The sequence below is a fragment of the Ciona robusta genome, chromosome 4 (assembly GCF_009617815.1).
Source record: "Ciona robusta chromosome 4, ASM961781v2".
NCBI lineage: Eukaryota > Metazoa > Chordata > Ascidiacea > Phlebobranchia > Cionidae > Ciona > Ciona robusta.
In genome coordinates, this window is record NC_143238.1 from 7,071,672 (window position 1) to 7,093,012 (window position 21,341).

The window sequence follows — 21,341 nt, forward strand, 5'->3', positions numbered from 1 at the left end:
GCGCGATACAATATTCCATATTACAATATAAAGATGTTTTAACAACTGTTGTCTGTCACCATATCTTGTCTTTTCGTTTTAAATGTTTTAAAACCTTCGCTACCGTATTCACATAAAAGTTAATATAGTTCTATAGGGTAAGATTTTAACACATAGTATAAATCTGGTCGAATTCCTAGGTCCTCAAGGACTTATCACCAACTCTAGTTTATTGTTTTGGACGAATGGAGCTGTAAAGTTCAGACTCCAGATCATGTAATACGACGGATGCTTCATCTCGAAGTCGAACTAACTGTTTGTTCCATTTCCCCGACACTAAGTTAAGATGGTTATTTTGTGCCTCAATATGCCTGTTGATGCTTGGGAAGTCATTCAGAATAAGAAATGTTTTAAGCTCGGCAATCAAACGTAGAAGTGACTCCCCTGCACGCACTATGTTAGCAGACCGAACCCTCATTTGGTAAACGTCGTAATAATTTTGCGTCGCTCGATCCAGTTGTTGGTTTTCATCAACTTTTCCGGACTTTATAACTTTAACACATAGTATCTAAACAACCTGATCGTATTTTAAACAATTAACAATATTTAATGGCAGTCGTGAGGATACGGTTTATGATTATTTGAATGTTGTTTGTTACCAAATGGGACGAGAAAATAGAATGAAAAAGTTGTCCCATCTTCACCCACCCTACCAATATAACGATTCTGGCGCTGTTAGTATTCCATATTGCGTAATCGTGTCACCCATTTATGTTAAAAGCGTGAGGACACAAAGTTATATTAATGTATGCATAGTTTAATCTACTACCAAGAGAACGAAACATGAAACAAGTCCTCTGTGTTAGAGGAATACACGCTACCCACTATGTCCCGGAGCGATGCATTACTATACATTACATATCATAAATCCTTTATGTTCTATAACGAGCATTACACTAGTTAAGGTACAGAGGCATGCATGTCGAACTCCAAAAAAACGATCGTTGGCCATTTGGGACCGTATAATGTGCGAGACCAAACCAACGCACGTCTTCATAACTTATTATTAACAGAATTAGGTTAAAACCCTAAAACGAGATAAATTTTGATCAACGTGTTTGTAAAAGATTTTAAAGTTTATTATAGCATTAACAGTCTGTGCTTTGTATCGTTTTAGAAATGTTTTATTTAAACTTCGATTACAGTAAATCACCCTCGTTTGGGTGTTTTTGTCACATGGAGCTATACAGAGAAGACGGAAAAAAATTTCCGCTAGGAGGCGATGACAAATTCGTTTCTCTATTTTATGGGGAGCAGTTAGTTTCACGGTTTATACACATAAGATATAAACCCCTAACCCCTAACCCCTAACACTAACCCCTAACCCCTAAACCCTAACCCCTAACCCCTACCCCCAACCCCTAACCCCCAACTCCTAACCCCAAACTCGTCAAACAAAAAAACTTGAAAAAAAAAAGATAAAAAAAGTATTCCGCTGTGCGGGACTCGAACCCGGTAAAAATGAAACAAAGAGAGTTTACGACGGCACGCAAACCGCTACACCACAGACTCGACAACAGTAAGCATAACGAAAGAGCGTATATAACCGACCTAATGTGGGAAATATGTTCTTACTAGTGTTTTATGTATTTGGAAAGGTATTTTTATTATTTAATTAATTTGTTTTACACCTATTAACACTTTGTAGTGCTGTTTTGTTCGTTTTTTTGTATTTTTTAATTTAAATAATTACCGCCTCTAGCGGAAAAATTTTTCCGTCTTCTTTGTATAGTCCCATGTGTTTTTGTCAGTATTGACGAATCCTCCGTTACGCTACAAATTCGGCTTTTCTAGTAGTCTAGTTTAAAGTTACGATTTCGCGGTGGGCGTTTTATTAGTTTGCTGAATAGATGTTATTTATTGAGACTCTTGGTTAGAGGCCTTAGTGCTTGGTATTTTAGTAGTTTTGGGATCAGCTAAACTGTTATGAAGGTTTACCTGTTGGCATAGAACAAGGATTCTTTATTAGGTTTTCAACTAACTTAATAATTTCACTATTCGTTCTTGCAGTTAGTAGCTTAGCCTAACAATTTATCTTAAATAAGGATCTCAATTTTCCACGTTTGGAGTAGAATTGCCAGAATGGCGCAACGACAAGCGTTGTCACACACCATACAGAATCAATTGAACTCCTACAACAAAAGATTGAAAGACGACATTCGTTCAATGCTAGATAACTTCTGTGAAATTATAAAGTCCGGAAAAGTTGATGAAAACCAACAACTGGATCGAGCGACGCAAAATTATTACGACGTTTACCAAATGAGGGTTCGGTCGGCTAACATTGTCCGTGCAGGGGAGTCGCTTCTACGTTTGATTGCTGAGCTTAAAACATTTCTTATTCTGAATGACTTCCCAAGCATCAACCGGCATATTGAGGCACAAAATAACCATCTTAACTTAGTGTCGGGGAAATGGAACGAACAGTTAGTTCGACTTCGAGATGAAGCATCCGTCGTATTACATGATCTGGAGTCGGAACTTTACAGCTCCATTCGTCCAAAACAATAAACTATAGTTGGTATATTATCTTTGCATTAATCAGCTTCTGCAAGGGGTGGTCTATATGGTTGAGCTGCTAAAGGATCTAGGAATTAGGTCAAATTTGGCCTATTAACGCAAAAGACAATACACTAAGCCATGAGCAGCAGTCTGTTCGTGCTATGCTCTTTTGATGCCAAGCTTTTGAAAACAAGGGTGCTCTTTAGGCCAAATATTGTTACCTTCAATTGATGTTATATCACCAATTATACCCATATTAGGCGCCATGTCCATTGCCCACTCCATAATACTGTTTGCTACACAAGATAATACGCCTCAGGGTCATACACACAAAATGTTCTTTATTTACACAACCAAAATCATGATAGTGGGCAGCAGTTACTTCCCTGTGTGATGTAATTGTAACATTGAGCATTTGTGTTGAAAATGGCAAAGTTTAAATGTTGTACATTGAATCTAACTTTACCGTTGATTCTGTTCTTTCTCTTTTTCTTTTAAATATTTTTTTGTATTTTGCCTTTTTTAAAAGTATATTCATAATTATGTAACTTTTGTTTTGATCCTTTAGAATTAACTCTAACAATGGGTAAGAAAAATAAAAAGGAAAAAGGCAAAGGAGCTGAGAAGGCGGCTCAAAAACTCGCCAAGAAAGATCGTAAAGCTGAAGGGATGGAGGATCTGGAAGCGATGATCGCTCAATTTAAGGAAGAAGATAAACAAAGAACGATGTTCACTGAAGAAGTTTCTTCTCACCCAACACCGAGGACAAATCTATCAGTGACCGCTCACCCTGATAAAGACGAACTTATTTTCTTCGGTGGGGAGTATTTTAACGGTAAGAAAACGACGGTTTTTAATGATTTGTTTGTTTATAATATTAAGAAGTCTAAATGGATGAAACAATCTGTGCCAAACCCTCCACCACCAAGGTGCGCTCACCAAGCTGTGGCTGTAGCAAAGGAAGGGGGACAATTGTGGGTCTTTGGGGGGGAATTTGCATCTCCAAATAACCTACAATTCTACCATTACAAAGACCTATGGGTCTTGAATTTGAAAGAGCATAAATGGGACCAGATAAAAGCTAAAGGGGGACCATCCCAAAGAAGTGGACATCGCATGGTTGTTTACAAACAAAACATTTTCGTGTTCGGGGGTTTTCATGAAAGTCATAAAAACTTTATTTATTTTAACGATTGTTATTTGTTCAGTTTAAGTGATTATACTTGGGCAAAGCTGAGTCCAACTGGAAGTGGACCATGTCCTAGGTCCGCTTGCCAGTTAGCAGTAACACAGGATGGCGTGTTAATTATTGGCGGGTATTCCAAAGTTAAAGTGAACAAAGAAGTTGACAAGGGAACGTCACATTCAGATATTTTCCTTTTGAGAGAAAAACCCGGGAATAAATGGAGTTGGGAAAAAGTAAAAGAAACTGGGAACAAACCGTGGCCAAGATCCGGGTTCTCTGTCGCTCCTATCTCCGGGAATCGAGTAGGATTTTTTGGAGGAGTTTGTGATGACGAAGACGAGGAAGAAATCAAGAGTTTGTTCTTTAACTCGATGCACTGCTTGGATACAGTATCATACCGGTGGTTCAATGTCGAGTTTTATAAAAAAGGGAAAGAAAAGAAACTTCCAGAAGATGATGTTGGTGATGTTAAAGATGATGAAGTGATGAAGATCCTTCCATGTCCGAGGATGAATTCATCACTCGCGGTGAAGAAACACACGATGTATTTGTTCGGGGGGGTTGTTGAAGATGGAGATAAACAAGTTACGTTGAACGATCTGTGGTCCATTGATCTTCGGAAGTTAAACTCGTGGGATCAGATCCTGGAGGCGGATGACACAGGAGCTGATTGGTTCGAGGAGGAGGAAGAGGAGGAGGAGGGATCAAGTGAAGAGGAAATGGAGGTTGATGAACCTGGATGTAGCGGGGATCATGTTAAATGATGATCTTTATCATTCATGGTTGATTTTAACCCATGGGTTTTGATATATAAAGTTAAAATTTGGGTAAACTGCCTGCAACCAGTACATCATTCTGCCACAGTACACAGTTGCAACCCAACAGTAATCAATATTTTGATTTGCATCATTCATTTTAACAGGGTATTTTTCCATGAGTTTGATATTTGATTTGGTATTTTCTACAATACATCTTTTAGAAGCTTTAAAACCCCTGTGTTGCAGACCAAGAAGTTTTGTTGATCAATATCATTGTAGGCCATGAAGCACATGGTGATATTTGATGTGGTTGCATGCTATGCTACAATACACTTAATATTTTTATCAGCTTTATATTACCCCTGAGTTGCAACTGATTCTGGGCATTAAAGTTTAAATAGCCGCGAAATTTTTGCTTTTTTACGTTTGTATTTATAATGGGGTAATATGCCAAATCCTGGGACCCCAACCATATAGAATAGAAATACGTTGTATTTGATATTCTGTGTTGGCTGCATGTTACACTGGTTAACAATATTTTAAAACGGTGAAGTAGGTATATAGCAACATAGGTTACAATGCAATATTTTCAGAATAGGTGTCTTTTTTATGCCGACTTAAAACACATTTTCCCGGCAGCGTTTGTTTTGGTATTTTAATAAAGTAATTATTAAATCGATTAGTTTTAGAGGTTTTTGTTTTGCTAAGAATATATTAAAGAAAGTTTGAGTTTTGGATGTATTAGCATAGTACACTAACATAGTGTACTATGGTATTAGAACTAACTGTGGCATAAATCCCAGGTCTCATGGCACGCCGTTGGACCTAAAAATAGAAGCTTAAACGTTAAGAAATAACAGATTTTAAAAATTATATTTTGCAGTTCTATAATATACAGGCATATTTTTAGACGGAAGACATTTCAAAAATATATTAATAGACGTTCAGTGTTGGGGTGTAATTTAGTGAAAGTCATTTTTTTACGTCAGAATGACGTATGTACGTCATAATACATATTATTACATATCTGTTGCATGCAAGTAATCGTATAAAAAGTTGAAAAACTACAACCAAAGTAAATTTTAAACAATTTAACTGTTTTAACGCTTTTACTACTCAGCACAGGTTAGTGTATGTTTTTATTTAGTTTATTTAAAAATATGAACGTCGTTTTTTTTGTGGTGAAAACTTCTAAATTTTAATGTTTCACGCAAAAAAAGTTCAGTCGTGTACAATAATTCAGCCAATAAGTTGTAAGTTGTGCTTCAATATGACTAATCAACGACTGCCGTCTTGTGTGCATGGACATCCGTGTTATAACTTCTGTAACTACAATGTTACGCAAGGAAAAACAATATAAAATGCCCACAAAGTTGCAAACGTGAAGCGTGATACCTTGTAAGCGGCATGAGGTGTTTGGAACAGAACACCCGTGTTATAACGACTGTTGCTCCGCCATGCGAGGATAAATAAGTTACATTCATTTATTCTTCCATTTAGTTCAAACCGACAATGAACCAACCGCCAGGGTTCGGAACCACTTACAACACACCCCCCGGGCAACGCCCAGAAAATCCACCTCCAGGATATGTACCACCTCCCCCCTTACCTGGTCAATATGGCGTCCCATTTTCCCCTCCCCCGCCATACGGTAACCCGATGAAAATCAACTCCAAATTTCCCACCAATATTGTTTGCCCGAACTGCCAGAAAGCAGTTGTTACTTGCCCAAGGTCAAAAGTTGGTTCCACAACTTGGTTAATGTGTTTCTTCTTGCTTTGTATCGGCTGTGGCTTGGGCTGTTGTTTAATTCCTTTCTGCGTTGACGATTGTAAAGACTTTTATCACGACTGTCCGAACTGTAACAGAGTTGTCGACGTATACAAACATATGTAGCGAAGACGGAGCAGAAATAAAAACTCTTCGTCGTGTTTGCTGCTTGTTAAAATACCCCATGTGAGATCTTATATGTCATAGGATTTGGGATTTAGGTCAGAGTTTGGAAATTACTAAAATACATTAGGTTTTTACACTACTACACTACTTTTAGACTCTATTCGAGTAATTTATAGTTAATATGCGCCTTCGTTATTTTAGTGCAGTTGTAATTAATAAGTACTTGTTGCGCACAAGTTTTACTTTACCTGCTACACGAAAACCTGTATTTTCGCGACTAAAATTATGTCCTAAAAACAATAATTATGTTTCAACGTTTTAAAAAATGCATGTAAATTTCGGCTAGCTCTTATTCAAACAGAACATCCTCTATGTCTACCGAAAGAAACTGCCAACTCTGCCCTGGATCCTGTCCTATGGCTGTTTCGGTGTAATAATTAGTGTGTGGCTTGTGGTTTGCCGAGGGGCCGAGGCGCTTTTTCGCGCATGCATTCATCTCTCAGGTTGGTATTGTTACACTGAGGTTGCGTTTTGTTAAGCTGGCGTTTTGTGCAAGTTTTTTTTTAATAATGTTTAAGTCTTTAGTAGTTTATTACCGTTCTGGTTGAGATCAGTTCTAGTTCTAGTAGTTTTACTGTGGCAGTACAAGAATGTTACGTCATGTATTAAGTTCAGTATAACATGTGTGTATAGTATTGTGGGGGGAGACGGGACATCTTTAGCACATAATATCCGAATATCCTGATAGTGTTCTGAACAATTAACAATATTGAAGATACGATTTTATAATATTTGAATGCTGTTTGTTTACTACCAAATGGGACGAGTGAATAGAATGAAAATGTGTCCCATCTTCCCCACCTTACTTTATTGTATTAATAGGGTAGTAGGATAGCCATGAGTAAGGGATTATAGGTATAGAGTGCAAGTTGGAAAACTGTGTTCTGCCTTTTATCGCTCGCGACCTTCTGGTAAGCTTATGTGTTTTGAATGAATGAATGAATGAATGAATGAATGAATGAATGAATGAATGAATGAATGAATGAATGAATGAATGAATGAATGAATGAATGAATGAATGAATGAATGAATGAAAGCGTTTGTTTTGTCCCTTTGAATGTTTATTCAAAGGTTTATTTAACAACAACTTGTATATTACCAATTGGGTGCTTGGTCAACAGTTAGAGCGCCTGCGCTAGTTCAAACAGTACGGAGTTCGAGGCTTGACGACAGCAGTTAAAGTGTATTGTATGCCACGAAAAAACAGAGACTGAAAAACGTGGACCATCTTACCCCAAACCACTCTGTTGTTTTACATGCTTAACTATTTATTGCATTAACACACAAATTTGTATTTAACCAAATAATATACGAATATACACGATAAATTGAATCGCAAAAACGCATTGCATTTTCTTCGCAGAGAAAATGGTTTAAAAGCGCTGACATTTTATAACATAAATAAAAGAAAACAAGGTAAATTATCATATACATCGAAGAGGTAGGTATAGGAATTGAATGAAAACGTTTAACTGTAAAGACTCGTGTTCATAATGCTTGTTGCACATATACGGGTGACGTCTGACCCGCCATGCGAAGATAGATAATTTACATTCATTTATTGATTCATTTCCAACGCAAACTTAGATTGTTTTCGAACACAAAGGCAGAACACGAATGTTTGCCCATGTATTCGATATGCCTACTGTTGTGGCCGGGTCGCTACCGATCCCCACTTTGATGTACATATGTGTCATTGCCGTAACATTTGATGGGAACAAACCACCATTCTTCCAACTACCATAGTACCCTGGTGTGCCATCGCTCTTCGTAACGGTGTGTGTCTAATGGGAAGTAAAGCGCGGCAGTTTAGGGCGGGTATTAATGAATAAACTTTATTTTGTCTCTTCTGTCACGATAACGAAGAACGGGAGAGTTCGGAAAAGCGAAAAGACAGGTCGTAACGGTAAAACAACAGTTGTTAAAACACACTTATTGGTAAAAAAAAGAAAGGAATCACGTTACACCTTAAAAAAATATTTCAAAACTTTTATTTGTCACTATAAAATGAGATTAAGAGAATGAAAAGGTCTCCCATCTCCCCGCGTTGCTTCCACAACAAAATAGTTAGAAAATGTTGCAAACGTTCACACCACACTTACCACTACGTCATAGGTCGACCCCAACCAAACTTTAACATGGTTAAAATTGCTGGATGATACGTAGGTTCTGCTGACGTAATCATAAACTACGTCATACATATCTTCGTTTTCTAAGTCGACCAAATAACCGTCGCCAGCATTACTGCATTCAGTCTCGGCTGTTTTCTTATCCCCATATGAACCATCGGTACGAACAGGCAACCATATAAGATGACCTTGATAGAAGGCCCCACTCCCTATAAAGTAACAAGAGATAAAGGGGGGGGGGGGAATGGGACACCTTCAGCACATATAGCACCACCTAATAACTTCACCCCTAATAAATCACTCATGTTACATTACCCATATTAAAACACCCATATTACATTACCTGTATAAATGCTCCATTCTATTTTAAAATCCACGCCGCTCCAACCAGCATTTTCATCCGTACGGGTAACTTCGACCAATAAGAAAGTCAAACCGTAATCCTTTATCCTAGTGGTGAAATTATATCCTGAATGTTGACCAGTAGGTGTCGCTGTTGCTTTAACGCATATTGGTTCGGATGACAAACAAAACTGATAAGGAACAATTATTTCTGACTCCGGGTTCGACGAGTAGTGGTTTGTTTGCGTCCATAAACCGCTTGTTTTTAATGGATGTTCCAGTTGGTTACCTGGATTTAAAGTAAATTAAATACAAAAACCGAAGTTTACCTACCAAGTAGCATAAATGATAACTTGTAAGCAGACACGGGGTATATGAACACCCGTGTTATAACGACTGTCGTTGTCCTGCCGCGCGTATTTACATAGGATATGTAACACGCCTAGTTTAGCTTAATACCCCATGCTCCCGGGCCGCGGCGTGCCTCTGTGAATATAGGCACCTCACACACGATTAAAATATTACAAATCTAGTAAAAAGAAAAAAATGTTACAAATATGTCAAAATGTTAAGTTCACCTTGTGATTGCATAGGAACTGCACTCAAAATAACGAGATTTAAGAAAACCAGTGTCCTCATTTTAATGACTGCTACACAAAAACTAGAATATTTATCGACTTGACTGAACCTGTTAGAAAATAATTTTTAATATAGTACGGTGGGGTAAGATGGGATAATGTTAGCAAGTAAAAACCTTTTCCATTTTGAACATTCAACAACGCTGTTTTAGAGTTGTTAAGATTACGGCTATTAAAATATTCTTAGTTTACTACAAAATGAGACGAAAAAATAGAATGAAAACATAAACCATCTAACGCCGCCCTCCTATATTAGATCGTCTTTAACATCAAATCTATTTATTTATATCTTTTGAATGCGGTAAAGAAGATCAAATTTATTAAAACAACGGAAATAACGGAATTGGCAACGAAACGACAGTCGTTAAAACCACGCTATACACTAACTAAGACTTAGTAGGCCTGCATTAGTTAAAGTCTTATAGATAACATTACTGCACCTACTACATATCAGTAGCGTGGGGGAAGTTGGGACACCTTTTAATCTATTTTCTCGTCCCATTTGGTAGTAAACAAAGAACATTTAAAGAAGTATAAAACCGTATCTTCACGACTCCCATAGACTGTTGTTAATTCTTTAAAACACGATCAGGATATTTGAATATTATGTGCTAAAGGTGTCCCATCTTCTCCCACCCCACTTTATACTATATTTTATATATTTTTAGATTTACAGACTAGCTCTACCTCTCAGAAACACAAATACCACAACATAAGACAGAGATTGACGCGAACAGAACATATTTTACTCAGAACGCGAAAAGATTTTATTGCAGTTAGGTATCATAGGTTTTGAATGGTGTGTTTATTCCATGTAACTAACCGGAGGTTGCTATAATGCGTAACTTCTGGTTGTAAGTGTATGTTAACAAGCGTTGTTATTTCGTACCGCTGTTATTACAACTTAAATTAATATTAGGACAGGGTAAATGAGGCGTTTTCATTCTCTATTCTTGTTCCATTTGGTGGTAAAAAGAATATTTACATAAATATGTACAGTAGGGTGGAAAAGATGGGACACCTTTAGCACATTATATCCAAATATCCTGGTCGTATTTTAAACATTTAACAACGGTTTATAGAGGTCGTGGGGATACGGTTTTATAATTCTTTGACTGTTCTTTGTTTACTACTAAATGGGACGGACAATAGAATGAAAAAGTGTCTTGTCTTCCCCTACCATGCTATAACTGTATTCTCACGACACTAAAAAAAGAGCGTTGGTAATTGCCTTGGTGAATGACAATACGTGTGTGAAACGTAACACCTGTGTTATAACGACTGTTATTAACCAGCAACGCAAAGATAAATTCATTTAACTTAGTGACTTTTGTCCCCACACGACAGTATACTATCACTAAGAGCGTCCGGCGCCGTGGCGTAGTGGTTAGCGCGCCTGCCTCTAACCCAGAGGTAATGGGTTCAAGGCTCGTCGCTGCTACCATTGTGGGCGTATGTGTCCTTGAGCAAGACACTTAACGACAATTGCTCCAACCCAGTGGTCACTAATGGTTTGTCCAAATTATCAGCCATACATAAAAATGAAAAAAATCCAAAAAAAATAAAAAATAATCACCCACAAAGTAACATACTTGGTAACTCGTAAGCTGGCGCGAGGTGCACACCCGTGTTATAACGACTGTCGTTTTCCGGCCACGCGAGGATAAAGTAAGTTACACACAAGAGCGCTGTTTCCCCTTTTATTTGGTTTCCTATTTTCCATTCTTTGTCAAAATCTAAAGTCGCTTTTTGACGAATAGCGTCAAAGATTCCGCCTTTATCTGCGGGAACAAAGAGCTCCAATCGCCGCAGATTTATGTTTTTTTACGAAAACGCCAAATCCGTAACTACGTATAAAGACGAAACGTATAGCAAGTTCCACAAATAAAACTTTTTTTTTCAGAATGGTGAGAAAAATGACACCGCTGCAAAATATGTTAATTTTTATCGCCTTAATAATTTTAACCATGGCTTCCACTGCTCAAACAAACATTTCAAACCCACGAGGTAAGAGATATGTGTTGTATACCGTGTAATATAACCCAAGATCTGCTAGTAAAATGACCAACCAAAAGTCATGTCTGCTTATCCACACACTGCAACAACTTCAGCAACTCGACTGTGGGCATGGGAGTGGCAACCATGGATAAGTCACTCAAGTTCCCACCCACAAGGATATAAATGACCAAACCAACCAAAAGTCATGTCTGCTTATCCACACACTGCAATAGCTTCAGCAGCTTGACTGTGGGCACAAATATGTCAATTTTCCAATTATAAACCACGTTGTGTTTATGTTCATGAGTTTGTACATGGGCCAGGTTGTACAGTAATGTTCATTATAAGACCTGCGGTCCTATTACCTAACTTTTATTGAACACAACAGGCATTTTACTCAAGGTGGTTTTACCCATAACATGTTATAGGACTATTGTTTTGCTGCTAATTCCTTTTCTTCACCATTTCAATCAATATAACTTATGCATGTTATGTACCATAGCTCCATACTGGGTGCATGAACGGAAGATGCAAAAGCGACTTTACACTCAACGTCCAGGCAGTACAGTCCGGTTCAGATGTGCAGTTCTAGGTACTCATCCAATCACAATCGATTGGTACAAAGATGGGAAACTAATGAAGAAAAGGGGAAGAGTGGGAGGATACAAGGTACTTGATGTTATCTGTTCTAGCAATTATAAACTGATTGACTAAAAAGGTATTTAACTTCATCTCCATTGTGCAGCAATACCACATACATGGTAGTAGTTTAACTTTGCAGTCAATTCTGGTCTAAATCTAAGGTCCCATGGCGCATGTATGGCCTCACCTATGTATAATAGAATATAATAAGGTTCTTTTACTGTTAGGAGTTGAACTAAATATTATATTTGGTATCTTTTAAGAACCATTGCTTTGAAACATCACCATTGTATCTTTAACATTGCTTATATTTATTTCGTATTTCATAACATTTCATTTTCGATGTACAACTAAATATTAGATGTCAAAATTAACTCATGTTATATTTTAAGAAACACTGTTTAAATCATCCCTAAAACTGCTATTTAATATTTCTTATGTTGTATTACATATATCAAAACACAATCTCATTTTTAATATCTTACAGTTTCGTCAACGCCATCAGCAAATAACATTGGAGTCAGTGGTAATGTCGGACCGTGCTAAGTACATGTGCGTGGTCCACAATAAGTACGGCTCCATCAACCATATTTTTGAAATGGATGTAGTAGGTAGGTTTACCATTCGATATTTTGCAATGGTTTGATTTCATACCACATTACACTTTGAGTACAAGTGTTTTCTTTATCACTAGCACAAAAGTAGCATGTTACCTATGAGACTTACTTAAGATTAGGCTTGTCAGGATTAAGTGCTATGAAATACTTACCTGACAAAAACAAAAGTCCAACGAATTGTATTTTGTTAGATATATACTTTGCATAAAAATAGCATCTTCATTCTCTTGATGTAATATAATATTTTTCAACCAATTTTATCCCAAGACACATTCAAACCAATTCCATCCCAAGACACACAGTCAAACCAATTCCATCCAGCTCAAGCCATGAACTAAGTCTCGTGGCAGTCTTGGATTAAGTCTTGTGGCATCATCCTGGACCAAGTCGGCAACTTATGTCATCCACTTTGCAAAACTGCATCAGAGTCGAACATGTATTTTTTACACCATTTTTTATCCTCGTGTGCTTTTGAGTTACCACACTTTTAACTTTGTACAATTTTTTCTCTGATATGGCTGATAATTTGGACAACCTATTAGTGACCACTGGGTTGGAGCAATGTCCGTTAGGGTCTTGCCCAAGGACACATACCCCGATCAGTATTAGTATCGCCGTCGACCATCGAACCGGGGACACATTGGTTCCGATGCAGGCACCTAAACCACTGAGCCATGGTTGTTTATAATTACATTCATTCATAATTAATGTTACAGCGAGTTATTATACTTTCATCCATTCTTCACGTCATTCATACGTCATTTAGTTACGCTGCATGCATCATCCTTACTCGTATCCATTTTATGCTTATCGTCATGGTTACCCAGTCACGTGGGCAGTTCTTTGTTATGAACCACGTTGTGTTATCAGTAATGTCTGGATATTAGGAAACCGTATTTGACAGTATTGCGTTATAGCCACGTACTAGCCATAAGCTGAAGCAATTAAGTAGTTTTTATGTGCAGTATTAGTGATGTACTAATTAAGTTTACCTCTTTATATAAAAGTGATTATTGTGATGCTATTTACAGTGATTTAAGTTAAAGTACATTGCTTGTTTGGACATTGTGTAATCATTATTGTGGATTTCATTCCGCCTGATCGCCTAACAAGTTGGTACGTGTACTATTATTCATTGGTTACCTCAAACGTGTTAATTAAGCCTAATTTGGTGCTAATGTTGTTTTCCTATGTGAACTGTTTATATACCGTACTACCTTATTAGTTTCACCTCTTCTGTTAAGTGATATTCATTCATTTCATTCATTTAACAGAGAACCGTCGCTTTGCAATTTGTGTGTTTATTGGGAGAACCGGAAGAAGGCATTGTGAGGCGTCGCGTTCGCTTAAGTGCGGAAATCCTAGTGACCTAGTGTAGGGTCGGTGCATATCAGGCTGCGTGGTTTGCACATAGCAAATCCCGACTGCTACATGAAAGTTCTCAACTTTGTTGCTGTTGAGAAGAAAATTCTCAAATTGGGTTCTTCGTGCGCCAAGACCCATTTGTAGTTGAGAAGAAAGTTCACAACCGTGAGTGCTTCGTGCGCCAAGCCTCATTTGGTTGTTAAGAAGAAAGAAGATAGTTTTTCAACTTTGAGTGCTTCGTGCGCCAAGCCTCAATTTGTTGTTGAAAAACTAGAGTGGACATGATGATTACAAAAACAATGTTAGATGATATGGTGTTCGACTTGTACGATCTGTATAAAGAAGCAGATGCGTTGATGTCAGAGTCGAAAAATGTGAGGAAGTTAAAGAAGAACGTTAAGCATGTACAAACAATTTATGAAGAGTACAAACACATACATTGCGAGTATGTGAATAAGCTCAATAAGCGTAAAGAAAAAAGGAAAGCAGCGCAAGAAAGAGATCGAGTCGATGTCGACCTAGATGGATTCATGAATCGTGTGGATACATGGATTCGGGGCGTCGAAAGAAGAGACAAAAGAAATGTCAAATCTAATGTTTCTGATGAAGCAGTAGATGGGCTATCTTGTGCATCAAGTGGATGTTCTCAAGGTAGCGCAGTAGGTCGGGTAAGAAGAGAGATGGCATTGCTGAAGAAGAAGCAGATGATAGAGCTGCAGAAAGCTGAAGCAGAGGAGTTGGCTCTGAAGCGAAAGATGGAACTATTGAAGATTGAACATGAGATACAGGCAGCTGATGTTAAAGATAGATGGGAAACAAGGTCCGCAATTGGTATCGTGCCGCGGCAAAGGCCAGAAGACCTGACAGAAGTTTCGCCGGTTTATAAACCAGAGACGAACACCCTGTATTACTCAGACAGAAGGTATGAAGTTCCAGATAGGAGTTACCTGGATCCGTTGACGTCAACGGAGCGGAAGTTGAAGAAGGAGGAATTACCTGCTCAAACAGCAAAACAGAAGAGTAGCTATGAACCAGGAGGAGAGACATTTTATGGTGAAAGACAACAGGTCAGTGATCTCGCGCATGTAGCTACGATGTTAAAGGATTATATGGATCTGCCTAAACCGGAACTGAGACGTTTTTCTGGTGATCCAGTAGATTACATGAGGTTTCAAAAAGTCTTCGAGGAGCACATCGCAAGTCGTGTGAACAGCGATGCTGCAAGATTAAACTATTTGATACAATACTGTACCGGAGAAGCACAGCGCAGTATTTCATTTTGTTCTGTGATGGAATCAACAGCGGGATATCGGAAAGCCCGACAGATTCTACACGAGAGGTATGGTCGTTCGTTCGTGATCGTTCGGTCGTATGTGGAGAAGTTAACTCAAGGTCCATTCTTGAGAGATGGAGACGTCGAGGGGCTACAGAGGACAGCTCAAGACATGGAAGAGTGTCTAATTACGTTGTCGCATATGGGTTATTTGTCGGAGATAAATAACTTCGAGCATTTGGTAAGCATAGTCAAGCGTTTACCTCCACAGATACAAAACAAGTGGAGTCGAATCGCCGGTGATCGTGAACTGAGGGGAGAGCAACCCCAGTTTCAACATCTGGTGGAGTTGGTTAAGTTTGAAGCAACGATGGAGAGTACGATGTTCTGTCGAACGTTGGGTACGAAGAAACAAGGGTGGCAAAGGAGCAACGTGAAGCCGCCGCAGAGAGATTCTAGAGTGTCAACACATGTGTCGTCGGTATCTGCAGTGGAAAGGCCGATGCAACCGCCGAGATACGGTAACGTTAATCAATATACATGTCTGTTGTGTGAAGGACAGCATAGAATTAACAACTGCAAACTGTTTGCGAACAAGTCAGTTGATGAGCGACTAAATATTGTACGGAAAGAAGGTCTTTGTTTTTCTTGCCTACAGAAAAGTTGCCGAGGAAGATGCAACATGGCAAGACCGTGCAACGTGTCGAATTGTACGAAACGTCATCACACACTACTACACATTTATCAGAAGGAGAGGAGACCTACTACAGGGTTTCAACCAAATCAAAGAGAGGAGTTCAAGCCGCAGCAGAAGGAGAGGCCGGTAGTAACTTCAACGTCATTTGCAGCGAAGACAGAAGTTGATAAGAAGGTTGGTCAACAGGTCTACATGAATATAGTCCCTGTTAAAGTTACTGGCAATAATGGTCAGGAGATTGAAACTTATGCATTTTTGGATTCTGGTTCTAATGCAACTATGTGCACTCAGAAGTTAGTGGATACATTGGGTGTAAAAGGGGACAAGATTAAGTTTACACTTTCAACTGTGCAAGGGGAAACCCAAAATAATAATGGTTCTCGTATAAGTTTGTCAGTTAGAGCTCTGGATGGAAGAGAAGCCATAAGCCTACAAGAAGTCATTGTTATCGATGATCTACCAGTTACCCCGAACAAGTGCGAGAGGGATTGGCATCATCTACGGGAAATTAAGTTCGTTAAGCCAGCGGTGGAAGAAGTTCTGCTACTAATCGGAGCAAATGTACCAGAAGTGTTCGTGGATGAACAATGGATACATGGGGAGGACGGAGAGCCAAGTGCAGTCAGGTCAGTTCTTGGTTGGTCGTTGTTTGGAAATGCTTCTACTCACCCTGACAAGGAGAGGATGTGGCATATTAGCGTGAATCGTGTGTCTCTGTGTAAAGATGCTTTACATGAGCAAGTGAAGAAGATGTGGGAGACAGAGTTTAAGAATTCAGGTCTCGACTCTGGTGTTGGTTTATCAAAAGAAGACAAATACGCATTGAAGATGCTGGATGAGTCAGCGAAGTTCAAAGATGGTCATTATCAATTAAGTTTACCATGGTGTGTGGGATCGCCAAGTTTACCTAATAATCGTCAACAGGCAGTGCAAAGGTTGAGTTACTTGCAACGTCGATTGAGGAACGACAGCAATCTGAGAGAGAAGTATTCACAGACGATGAACGGGTATGTGAAGAGTGGTTATGCTCAGCAAATTACAGAGGAAGAAGATGACGCGAAAGGATCGTGGTATCTACCTCATCATCCAGTTCTGCATCCGCAGAAGCCAGGGAAAGTCAGAGTGGTGTTCGATTGTGCAGCAAAGTATAGAGGTACGTCGTTGAATGATCAATTGCTGCAGGGACCGGATCTAATGAACAGCTTAGTTGGTGTTCTGTTACGTTTTCGTCAGGAACCAGTCGCGTTGGTTGCTGATGTGGAAGCCATGTTTCATCAAGTTAATGTGAAGTCGGAAGACACGGATTACTTGAGATTCATTTGGTGGCCTGGAGGGGATATGTCTAAGGAGCCAGTGGATCACAAAATGTTGGTGCATCTATTTGGAGCAACCTCATCTCCATGTTGTGCTAATTACTGTTTAAGAAGAACAGCAGATGACAATGCTGTAGACTTCGACGAAGAAACTGTATCTACAGTTCATCGCAATTTTTATGTGGACGATTGTTTAAAGTCCATGCCAACAGTCAGTCAAGCAAAGAGGTTGGTCAATCAACTACGAGAGTTACTGAAGCGTGGAGGATTTACGCTGAAGAAGTGGTTGAGCAACAAAGAAGAAGTTTTGGATTCTGTTCCGGAGGAACATACTGTGAAGAAGTTCTCAGAAACAAGTCATTTGGAACGTGTACTTGGAGTCAGTTGGGATCACACTACGGATGTGTTTCAGTTCGATGTATCAGTGAAGAAGAAGCCGATTACAAGAAGAGGAATTCTGTCGGTTGTGAGTTCACTGTTTGATCCACTTGGATTTGTGGCGCCAGTGGTTTTGTATGCTCGTATGATATTGCAGGAACTATGTAAGCAGAAGCTCGGCTGGGACGAAGAAATTCCAGAGGATTTGGCAACGAGGTGGCAACAGTGGATCACAGAGTTACCTGGACTTGCCTCTCTTCGGATCGAAAGATGTTTGAAGCTGAATTATTGTTCGAAAATTGTTGGATATGATCTACATCATTTTTCTGATGCCTCATCAAAAGGCTATGGGACTGTTTCCTATGTGAGGATCACGGATAAAGAAGGAAAGGTTTGGTGTCGACTCTTGTATGCAAAGGCAAGGCTCGCTCCATTGAAGTCTGTTTCTATACCAAGGTTAGAATTAACAGCAGCGACACTAGCTGTGAAGATGGATCAAGTGCTCAAAAAGGAGTTGGATTTTGAAGTCCGGAAGTCAGTTTTCTGGACGGACTCTACAGCAGTGTTACGAAGTATTAATAACTCAACAAAACGTTTTCCAGTTTTTGTTGCAAACAGGTTAGCGAAGATTGAAGAAGGATCAAGTACATCTCAATGGAAGTATGTACCTACTACACTCAATCCTGCTGATGATGCGTCACGGGGATTGAGAGTGTCAGCGATCATCAGGAGTGAGAGATGGTTTGTTGGACCACAGTTTTTATCCCAGGAAGAGGAGAGCTGGCCAAAACCGGAGTGGAATTCCAGTGATCTACCTGAGGATTTTGTATGCAAAGAAGCAAAGATTGCAGCTGTTCAAGTCAAGAAGACAGGACAGGATTTTTGGAGCAATTTCTTTCTTCGGTATTCGTCATGGAAGAGACTGAAGAAAGCTGTAGCGTGGCTGCGGAGATTCCAGATGTTCGTGCGAGACAGGAACAAAGTGGCTACTACACCGCTCAGTGTTACAGAGATGGAAGAAGCAGAAAAAGCCATAATCAAACATGTACAATTATCAGAGTTTGAAGATATCATCGCGGATGAGTCGCAGAGAAAGGATTCAAAAGGAAGTCTGAGAAAGTTGAATCCAGTTTTGATTGATGGTGTTCTACGTGTTGGGGGTCGTCTGCATCGATCTTCAGTGAGTTATAATTTAAAGCATCCAGTGATATTGCCGAACAAGCATCATGTGACAGATTTGATAATCAAGGATCATCACGGCACAGTTCAGCATTCTGGCATGAGTTTTACCTGGACGTCTCTACGACAGAAGTATTGGATCATAAGAGGAGGAGGTGCAGTGAGACGAGTGTTGGGACAATGTATTTTCTGTCGTCGTCGTAATTCAAAGGTTGGACAACAAATGATGGCGAATCTACCAATTGAGAGAATTTCAGCAAATGAACCAGTGTTTTCTTATGTTGGTGTGGATTATTTCGGTCCACTGATGGTTAAGCAAGGACGAAGCGAAGTCAAGAGATACGGGTGCATCTTTACCTGTTTAGCAGTGCGTGCTGTTCATATCGAAATAGCACATTCTCTTTCTACAGATTCATTTATCAACGCTCTAAGAAGATTTATTGGTCGACGAGGAAAGCCAAAGAAGATTTTCAGCGACAATGGTACAAATTTCGTGGGTGCCAATCGAGTACTGAAAGAATCATTGAAGCAGCTGGATCAATCTCAAATCAATGAGTATTTGAGACAGAAGGACATCGAGTGGTCATTCAATCCACCTACAGCGAGTCATTTTGGAGGAGTTTGGGAGCGAATGATTCGATCAGTGAGAAGAATACTCAGCTCATTCATGTTGGGTCAAACAACTACAGACGAAACACTTTCAACTGTAATGGTCGAGATAGAAGCAATTCTCAATTCGAGGCCATTAACACCGATTACAATGGATCCAGAGGGTGAGGAGCCATTGACACCAAATCACTTGCTATTGACAAGGCATTGTGATATAGCACCACCTGGTGTTTTCGACAAAAAGGACAACTACATTAAACGTCATTGGCGTCAAGTGCAATACTTGGCTGACCAGTTTTGGACACGTTGGGTTAAAGAATATCTGCCGACATTGCAGATACGTCAAAAATGGACAAATACGAAACGAAATTTCGAGAACGATGATATTGTTCTACTAGTGGACAATTTGCTACCGAGGGGAAGATGGTCGATGGGTCGAGTGATCGAGACGTTCCCAGATAAGAGTGGTCTGGTTCGAAGTGCGATGGTGAAAACCAGTCATGGGACATTTAAACGGCCGATTGCCAAACTATGTTTGATTCAAGAGGCGGTACGAGAGGTCGGAGATGATGAACATTGATCTTTCTGTATAAACCTCGCTGTTTGTTGTTGTTAGATGTGCGTTCGCACATCGTGGGGGGAATGTTACAGCGAGTTATTATACTTTCATCCATTCTTCACGTCATTCATACGTCATTTAGTTACGCTGCATGCATCATCCTTACTCGTATCCATTTTATGCTTATCGTCATGGTTACCCAGTCACGTGGGCAGTTCTTTGTTATGAACCACGTTGTGTTATCAGTAATGTCTGGATATTAGGAAACCGTATTTGACAGTATTGCGTTATAGCCACGTACTAGCCATAAGCTGAAGCAATTAAGTAGTTTTTATGTGCAGTATTAGTGATGTACTAATTAAGTTTACCTCTTTATATAAAAGTGATTATTGTGATGCTATTTACAGTGATTTAAGTTAAAGTACATTGCTTGTTTGGACATTGTGTAATCATTATTGTGGATTTCATTCCGCCTGATCGCCTAACAAGTTGGTACGTGTACTATTATTCATTGGTTACCTCAAACGTGTTAATTAAGCCTAATTTGGTGCTAATGTTGTTTTCCTATGTGAACTGTTTATATACCGTACTACCTTATTAGTTTCACCTCTTCTGTTAAGTGATATTCATTCATTTCATTCATTTAACAGAGAACCGTCGCTTTGCAATTTGTGTGTTTATTGGGAGAACCGGAAGAAGGCATTGTGAGGCGTCGCGTTCGCTTAAGTGCGGAAATCCTAGTGACCTAGTGTAGGGTCGGTGCATATCAGGCTGCGTGGTTTGCACATAGCAAATCCCGACTGCTACATGAAATGTTTGTATTTTGTGTTTTACCATACACGCAATTTAGAAAGAAACATTACAAAGTGGCAAATATGTCCATAAGTTCAATTTACCCTGAAATCGCACTCAAAATAAAAAAGATTTAGAAAAAAACAGTGTCCTCATTTTAATGACTGCTACACAAAAACTAGAATATATATCGACTTCTTTTAAAAAAATACAAACTGTTAAAACAACGATAAAAACGTATAGGTTTTAGGTGCTGAATGTAAACCCATTGTATTGTTAATAGGGCAGGGGCGACGACTGTTAAACGCATCTACAAACGTAGCCATGAACATTACATCGGGGGAGAGCGTTCCTTTTTAACCATATAGG

At 39.2% G+C, this 21,341-nt stretch overlaps 4 protein-coding genes and 1 pseudogene across 6 annotated transcripts; 4 read left to right on the forward strand and 1 right to left on the reverse strand.

Annotated features, from left to right (window-relative positions):
• The first annotated feature begins 1,861 nt into the window (after positions 1-1,861).
• On the forward strand, positions 1,862-3,111 carry LOC149737226 (mediator of RNA polymerase II transcription subunit 22 pseudogene; annotated as a pseudogene). Its single transcript, XR_016384985.1, has one exon. The product of XR_016384985.1 is annotated as a mediator of RNA polymerase II transcription subunit 22 pseudogene (transcript).
• A 12-nt stretch (positions 3,112-3,123) lies between these two features.
• Positions 3,124-5,164, forward strand: LOC149737227 (kelch domain-containing protein 4-like). Its single transcript, XM_089877591.1, has one exon. It carries the CDS (start codon positions 3,124-3,126, stop codon positions 4,489-4,491), a length of 1,368 nt encoding a protein of 455 aa, XP_089733717.1. The 3' UTR covers positions 4,492-5,164.
• Positions 5,165-7,240: 2,076 nt separating this feature from the next.
• On the forward strand, positions 7,241-13,332 carry LOC149737228 (fibroblast growth factor receptor-like). Of its 2 annotated transcripts, none has more exons than XM_089877620.1 (5): positions 7,241-7,352; positions 11,454-11,557; positions 12,051-12,217; positions 12,678-12,801; positions 13,075-13,332. In XM_089877620.1, the coding sequence occupies exons 2-5, from the start codon at positions 11,455-11,457 to the stop codon at positions 13,143-13,145; spliced, it is 465 nt and encodes a 154-aa protein (XP_089733746.1). In that variant the 5' UTR covers positions 7,241-7,352; position 11,454; the 3' UTR covers positions 13,146-13,332. The 2 variants fall into 2 exon arrangements, with proteins under 2 accessions (XP_089733746.1, XP_089733745.1); XM_089877619.1 differs by lacking the exon at positions 7,241-7,352 and adding an exon at positions 11,287-11,401.
• Positions 7,697-9,596, reverse strand: LOC149737229 (uncharacterized). The gene is made up of 4 exons (XM_089877608.1): positions 9,491-9,596; positions 8,914-9,201; positions 8,544-8,779; positions 7,697-8,225 (listed from the first exon to the last, which is right to left on the reverse strand). The coding sequence occupies exons 1-4, from the start codon at positions 9,549-9,551 to the stop codon at positions 8,025-8,027; spliced, it is 786 nt and encodes a 261-aa protein (XP_089733734.1). The 5' UTR covers positions 9,552-9,596; the 3' UTR covers positions 7,697-8,024.
• A 450-nt stretch (positions 13,333-13,782) lies between the features above and the next one.
• On the forward strand, positions 13,783-20,619 carry LOC149737230 (uncharacterized). Its single transcript, XM_089877536.1, has 2 exons — positions 13,783-13,923; positions 14,082-20,619. The coding sequence occupies exon 2, from the start codon at positions 14,454-14,456 to the stop codon at positions 20,199-20,201; it is 5,748 nt and encodes a 1,915-aa protein (XP_089733662.1). The 5' UTR covers positions 13,783-13,923; positions 14,082-14,453; the 3' UTR covers positions 20,202-20,619.
• The last annotated feature ends 722 nt before the right edge of the window (positions 20,620-21,341 follow it).